The sequence below is a fragment of the Diabrotica undecimpunctata genome, chromosome 8, assembly GCF_040954645.1.
Source record: "Diabrotica undecimpunctata isolate CICGRU chromosome 8, icDiaUnde3, whole genome shotgun sequence".
NCBI classification, from domain to species: Eukaryota; Metazoa; Arthropoda; class Insecta; order Coleoptera; family Chrysomelidae; genus Diabrotica; species Diabrotica undecimpunctata.
Genome location: NC_092810.1, coordinates 98,103,848 through 98,111,358, shown reverse-complemented (window position 1 = coordinate 98,111,358; position 7,511 = coordinate 98,103,848). Strand labels below are relative to the sequence as shown.

At 34.7% G+C, this 7,511-nt stretch overlaps 1 protein-coding gene across 1 annotated transcript; it reads right to left on the bottom strand.

Moving 5' to 3' along the window:
- Positions 1–6,356: 6,356 nt before the first annotated feature.
- On the bottom strand, positions 6,357–6,881 carry LOC140449017 (uncharacterized). Its single transcript, XM_072542159.1, has one exon. It carries the CDS (start codon positions 6,879–6,881, stop codon positions 6,357–6,359), a length of 525 nt encoding a protein of 174 aa, XP_072398260.1.
- Between the last annotated feature and the right edge of the window lie 630 nt (positions 6,882–7,511).

Sequence of the window (7,511 nt, the reverse complement as noted above, 5' to 3'; positions counted from 1 at the left end):
CTTTGTTGTATTTGTCTCTTGTTTGTTACTTTAGTTTATAAATAAAATTAGTTTGTTTTATGTCCGGTTTTTATTTAGTGTAGCAACGTCTGGAGCACATGTGTGTATTAGCAAAATACTGCAGGTTAGTACATCACATAATTGACAACGAGGTAAAGTAATTAGTTATCGCTTAGAGGTAATAATTTTATTTTTGGCCAAACGAGTAAAGAATAGTAAAAAAAGTGTGAAACATGGAGGAATCGGTATATGGTCAGTTACGCGAATTCTGTTTGAAAAGTTAAAACTCTTCTATTTTTAAAGCGCGGTTAGGAAACTATTTCGAAGCCAACAGTATGAAGGTCAATGCAGACGCGGAGAAGGTGAGAACTATTTTACTAAACGCTGTGGACGAGGATACATATCAGCTTATTTTCGATCTGGTAAGCCATGAAAAACCCGAAAAAAAATGATACAGTCAGCTTCTCGCCACATTGGACGGGTATTTTAAACCCCAGCTTAGTCTGTTTGTAGCGCGATTTAAATTTTACAATACTCAGAAAGATGTGACAGAGTCAGCAAGTGAATATGCTGGCGCATTTATGGGGACTAGCAGTTGGTTGCGAGTTCGGTAGCGAGCTAAAAGTATTCCTAAGGAACAGATTTTTGATTGATTTTGGCATAGGATCTGTGTTGGACTGCCTTATGGAAGAAGATGTAATTTACTCTTTAGTGCAAATGCTTTAGAAATATCACTTTCTAAATCTATATTATCTATGGTTGACCTTTGCTCTCTAAAACCACTCTGTTCTGGAATAATGAAATCTTGTCTCTCCATGTGCCATCTTAGTCTATTATTAATAATTTTTTCTAGTAACTTACACATGGCGCATGTTAAAGATATCGGTCGGTATGACTCGGAAATTGTTTTACTACTATTAGGTTTTTGTATAGGTGTAACTATGCCATTTTTCAGGACATTTGTTCTGTAGCCAAATTATATCAAACTGGAAAGGTGTTTAATGAAAATACTAGGAATATCGTCCGGGCCAGCGCTAGTTTCCTTGAGATTTGATAATGCTTCTGTATACTCTAATTGAGAAATGGGTAAATTTAACGGTTCATCTGTGTTAGGTATAATGCTAATTTTCTTATTTTCTTCTTGCTGTTTGTAATTAATGAAAGATTTTTTATAATTAGTATTACTGGATCGGTTTTTGTATGTGTTAGCAAAGATTTTGGCAATCTCAGTATTACTAGTAACTGCCTTTCCATTTATTTTGAGGCTTTTGATATTCTGATTGCTATTTAATCCGGATATTCTTTCGACTTTGTTCCATACTTCAGTCACGGGAGTGTTTGCATTTAACGTTGATACATATTCAGTCCATGACTGGCGTTAGCATTTCTAGTTGTATTTTTGGCTATAGCACGTTGTTACCTGTATTCAATTTTATTCTCAACAGTTTTGTAGCGCTTTGATTGGTTAAAAGCTCTTTTGCTAGATTCAACTGCTGTTTTGAATTCGTGATTCCACCTTGGGACAGGGTTGCGTTGTTTTATATATAATGGTAACAAGGTTCTTTAGTGTCTCGACTATATTGGAGGTACTTTTAAATGTGGTCGTACTGCTTTCGATTAAATTTGGAAAAAGATTCCAGTTAGGGTTTTTAAAATTCATTTTGGAGTAAATGTCTCTCCACATTGGTTTTTGTTATTATGAAAAAAAAGTGGATAGTGATAACTGTTGTATAAGAAGTTGAGCCTATCCCAGATGAGCTGTAGGGTCAGACCTGTTTCGCATATCGTAAAGTCTATACATGAAGATTAACCGTTCTGTATATTAAATCTAGTGGGCCTGCCGTCGTTTAAGACTGAAAGGTTGGACTGTTCAAATATCTCTTCTAGCAGTCTTACCCTAGTATTTATAGACGAAGAGCCCCATAAAAAGTAGTGGTCATTAAAATTGCCCAAAATAAGTCTGGGTTGGGGAATTTGTTGTAAAAGTTCAGTTAATGCTTCTGGGCCTAATTGCGTTGATAGAGGTACTAACTTAGTTATTTGGACTTGCGGTAAGTTTAATGGAAATGGCTTCTAGAATAGTTTTGAGAGAAATAATAGTAATTTTAATTGACTTTTTTACAAAGATTGCTACTGCGCCACTGGTTTTTTTGTCTAGTTCGATTTTTGCAGTAACTTTTAAATTTTTGAAGTTATACTTCTATACGCGCGCTCCACGTTGGAAATTTGTATGGGAGTGAATCTGTGAAATCATTACATATGTAAGATAATGAGTAAGAGAGAGACAGAAGATATATTTTGTCTCTCTTCCTCTCTCGAATGTAAAAATGTTCCTTTTGTATATATATAATTTAATATTATATATATTATATAAAGATATATATACATATAATCAAATATTTATTAATATTATTATTTATGTGATATGTTTTGTATTATTTATTAAATGTTCATAATTTTATTATTCTTTTGTATTTCAAAATAATAATCTCAATAAATCACTGTATGATACAGAACTGTCAATTTTGAAATACATTTGTGTTATGTCCTCGGTAGTGTAGTAGTCAGTATCCTCGCCCGTCAAGCGGGAGACCACGGTTCGATGCCCAGTCGGGGAGGACTTTTTTATTAATATTATTACATTATTGTCATTTTTAAATACTTATGCATTTTAATTTGTATTGTATTATTATATGGAATTATGTTGCACTGTATTGTAGTGTATTTTTTTATGTATAATATTGTCATTTTTAAATACTTATAAATATTGCAGTTTAATTTGTATTGTATTATTGTATTAATAACAAAATGAACAATGAATTTTACTGCAGAGTATGTGTAAAAAAAATTGCATTCAACTCCTTTCATACATATATGAAAATAAAAATATACATTTTCATCAAAATATTGATTCAATCCTTCATTGTTAGTAAGTTGTTATTAATTCTGTTTCTTTTTCTGCTATGTCTTACCTATAGAATTACATATGTAATGATTGTGCAGATTGACTCCCAAATAAATTTGTAACGGCGAATGCGTGTATAGAAGTGTAACTTCCACCGGCAGTCCCACTGGACTGCCACACCCGTTTTTTTTTAATTAAAGCTTGTATTTTTTTATTTTTAAAATTAGTTTCCTGAAGACAAATTATTGGGAGCATCAGAATGTTATTTAAAAACCGTTTTTGTTTCATTGCAAAATTGAAGAAAAGCCCGTGTATCTCTTTGTCAACCATTTTCCATCCACTCCTGAATGTATGTCTCTCCCAATTGCTTCCGTCTTTCTCTATCTTGCGCCAGTCCAATCCACTGTTTGCCTGCCACTGCTCTTATGTCATCTACCCATCTTTTTTGAGGTCTTCCCATGCTTCTTGTTCTCGTCCTTGGTCTCCATTCTAGAATTTTCCGTGTCCACCTGTTGTCATTATATCGGGACCTACGTGACCTGCCCAGCGCCATTTCATTTTTGTAATTTCTTCCACAATATTCCTAATCTTCGTTCTACGTCTTATCTCAGTGTTTCTAATCTTGTCTCTCAGTGATATTCCAAGCATGATTCGTTCCATTGCTCTTTGCGCCGTTTTTAATTTTTTAACAGATTTTTTGGTAAGGGCTACTGTATCCAAGCCGTAGGTACAAACTGGTAATATGCATGTATTATACACCGTTTTCTTCAAGTTTACAGGAATAGAAGTATTTTTCAAGATATATGCTAGTTTGCCGAAAGCGCCCTATGCCAGTTCTGTTCTTCTTTTAATTTCAGCATCTTGATTTAGTTTTCTCAGTTTGATGACAAGACCTAGATATACATAATGTTTAACATTTTGTATAGTATGATTTTGTATTGTAATATTTGTCTGGTCTTGGCTCAGTATTTTTGTTTCGTTGTAGTTAATTTTTAAGCCTACCGCTCATGAAACTGCATTTAATTGTTGTAACATATCATTTAGTTCCTGGATATTATCGGCTATTTAAACTATATTATCTGCTAATCTTAAGTGGTTTAAGTTTCTTAAAAATGTCTTTTAAAGCAAGGGTAAATAGTTTGAGAGAGATGGTGTCTCCTTGTTTTACTCCTCGTTGTAGTCTTATGGGATTAGTTTTTGTGCTTTCTTCCAGCTTTGTCTGCATGGTGGCATTTTCATATATGTTTTTAATTATGTTATTGTATCTTAAATCTATACGTGCATTTTCTAGAGATTCCAGCACTGCCCAGAATTTCATGGAATCTAATGCTTCATGGAAATCGACGAACGCCATATAAATAAACATTATACTCGGTGCATTTTTCTATCAGTGTTCTTACGGTATATGGTACTAAAATGTTTTCTGAATGCAGCCTGCTCGATACGTTGATTGAAATCGAGCTTATGTTTTAGGCGGTTGGTTATGATTTTAGTTAGTAATAATTTATACACATGTGATACACAAGGATATTGGTAGCTAGCTCTCGATGTTTGCTTTGTTTTCTTTCTTGAATAGTAGTATGACTTTGGAGTTGTACCATTCTTAAGGAATCTTTCCTTCATCAATTACTTTATTAAATAAAATATTCAATACCTGTTCCATTTTTCTGCCACCAATTTTCAACATTTCAACGGTAATTTTATCCTCTCCCGGACATTTATTCGTTTTTAGTTGATTTAGGGCCATTCTTATTTCATTGTCCGGTATTTCTTCTAAGTCGATGATAATTATTGTTCGTTCAGTACGTCGCCGTTGGGGTTATATATTTACCGAGTCTAATTTAGTGTAGAATTTTTCGATGGCCTCACTTATTTAGTTTCTGTCTCGGATGGTAAGGTTTTTCTCATTTTTTATTTCTAGGGTTTTTGTTATACCGCTTGACTTTTTTGCTTTCAGTACTTTCATATTGCAGTTATCTTGTATTATATCTTTTATTAGATTGTTAGTATAGTTTCTATGATCGTTCCTAATTTCTTTCTTCACGTTTTTGTTGAAACTTTTGAAGCTGTCCATTTATTTGTCCATATATCCATTTGTTTCAGTGTCTCTACTGATTTTAGTGCTTAGCTCTTTTTGCTATTCCCTTTGTTTATAAAACAGGACATCGATGGTTGGGTATCGTTCTCGTTTAATAAGTTTGTTTCATTCTACTCTCGTATCTATTTTAATAACGTATGGTCCTAAAGTATTGGGAAAAATTTCAAAAGCATATAACTCTGACCACAATAATCTTATATTTTTATTAAATTATTCAACAATTTAACTTAACTATCCTTATTATAAATCAAAATTCAAATGACAGACAAGGGACCATTATTTTCGATTTGCCTAACAATTCCCCTAACACGTTGCATAATCCTTTGGACGACCTCGGCGTCAATTTCTCTAATTTTTGTATATATGCGGCGTCTTAACTGTTCCTGATTTTGTGCTTCCCATCCGTTATTATATACTTTCCAAATTAATATTGCCCAGAACTCTTCAATTGGACCAGCCTGAGGTAGGTTGGGGGGATTGTCTGCTTTCGGTACAAAGGTAAAGTAAAGTTTCGACTTGTTGACGAAATGCACTCGCCTTAACGCGCGGAACATCTCGGAATTCTCTCTAATTGATCCTCTGGGTATTTTGGAGCTTTCCTTTTTTTCCGGTAGATAATATTGTTACTCGATAGGGTCCTGTATTCTGTAGTCTTTCCAACATGAAATCTTCTGGCTAGTTTTCGCTGTGAGACCCTAATTTTGTTCTTAGCTGCTTCAATCAGTCTAGCCTCTCTTATATGGTTCTAAATCCGCGGTCGGCTACTTTTACGCAAGTTAACACATGGTATCCCTTCTTCACATTCTCTGATTGTGCGATAAATTGTCGATTTGCTTATGTTTTGATCTCGGTAAATATTCACAATATCTCGTTTCGACATTCGCCCAACCATATTATAAACACCTCGACGAATATCAATTTTATAAGACATTTTGCAGAGCACAAACCAAAATATTCTGCTTTGTTTATTAAATGTCAATAGCTGATGACATTTCAATTCCATGGCCTTATTTGTTAAATGCATGTTGCTTCTCAATCAGACCAGGTGAAATTTTTCCCAAAACTTTAGGACCATACGTTATTCGCTCTAACCAGTCTATAGTCACTCCCGGTATAGAATTTGTTTAGTACTGTCACGTTGGTGCATATGTTTTTGTTACTGGAAAGTATGTAGTCTATTTCTTTCTTAGTTTTCTTGTCTAGGCTTATCCATGTACATTAACGTTGTTCAGATTTTTTCATGAAAGTTTTGTGATAAAATAAATTTTCATTGTTTAAGTAGTTGCACAACATTTCACCCCTTTCGTTCCTATTGTCCAGCCCAAAGCGACCGATATATTGTGTGTCGCCCTCTTATTTTGTCCCAATTTTTGCATTAAAATCTCCTGTGATTGTTACGAAGTGTGAGTTTTCTTGGTTACTTGCTGTTGTCAGATCCTCGTAAAATGATTCAATTTCCTCATCTGTTGAGTTTCCTGTCGGTAACATAAGGTATATGACTCTGTTTGATACTGCACAGAACTTCGTTACTTTATAGGGAGCTCGTTTGTTTTTCTGGAACGCTACACCGCCTATGTGATGATTTTCTACGGAGTTTTTCTGGTATAGCTGGTAACAAGATTTTAAGATGGTACATGCTTCTCCTGGTAAGCGAGTTGTACATTGGACATTGTACAGTCCAATTATATCCCATTTGATATTTGAGAGCTCTTGTTCTAGTTCGTCAAGGTGTTCTTGGGTCCTCATAGTTAATATATTGTAAGTGGCTATACGAAGTAATGATGGGTAGTTTTTCTCAGTCGAATATTTGCCTCTTTCAGAATCCATGAGGCTCACTGATTGCTCAGTGTGAGATTCTGAGTGTATAACTCTACTCATCTGGGGTTATTTCGTATTGATACTCGACATCTTCAACTTGAGAGGTTTTAGCATATTTAAAACGCCACGCTTGATGAGCGGGTTGGCGAGTCATTCTATACAATCCCTAAAATTAGGGGATTGCCACTTCCGTCGTACCGAAGGTATTCTTGTCCACCGTGGCTGCAGTTGTAGACTTCATCCGTGACCTTGGTTAAGGACCCTAAGCAGGTTCTAGTTTACCGGGTCAGGAAACCCCTGAAATCTGCAGAAAGCAGGGATTGATTCATTTTCCCTGATAGGACTATCTAGAGGAGTTCCTACCCGCTACCCGTAAGCCCGTGTATAATAAATAAAAACTGAAACTTGGGATTGTTACAGTTTTTGACTCGATCCCTGAGATAACACACTTTCAGTCTCTGTTGTCTCACTATCTGAGTAGGTCATCTGTAAATGTATCAGTAGTTGCTTTCTTATTTTTGTACATCTAGATTTAATGGATCATTGTTTAAAATAAGGGTATATTGCTTTTAGCATTTTCACTAAAGCTTCTAAATCGATAGTGTAGTTTCTTATGACGCTGACTGGATCTTGTGCATCATAAACATTTTCAAATAGATCGGATATTTGATTAAAATATCCGACCCAAGA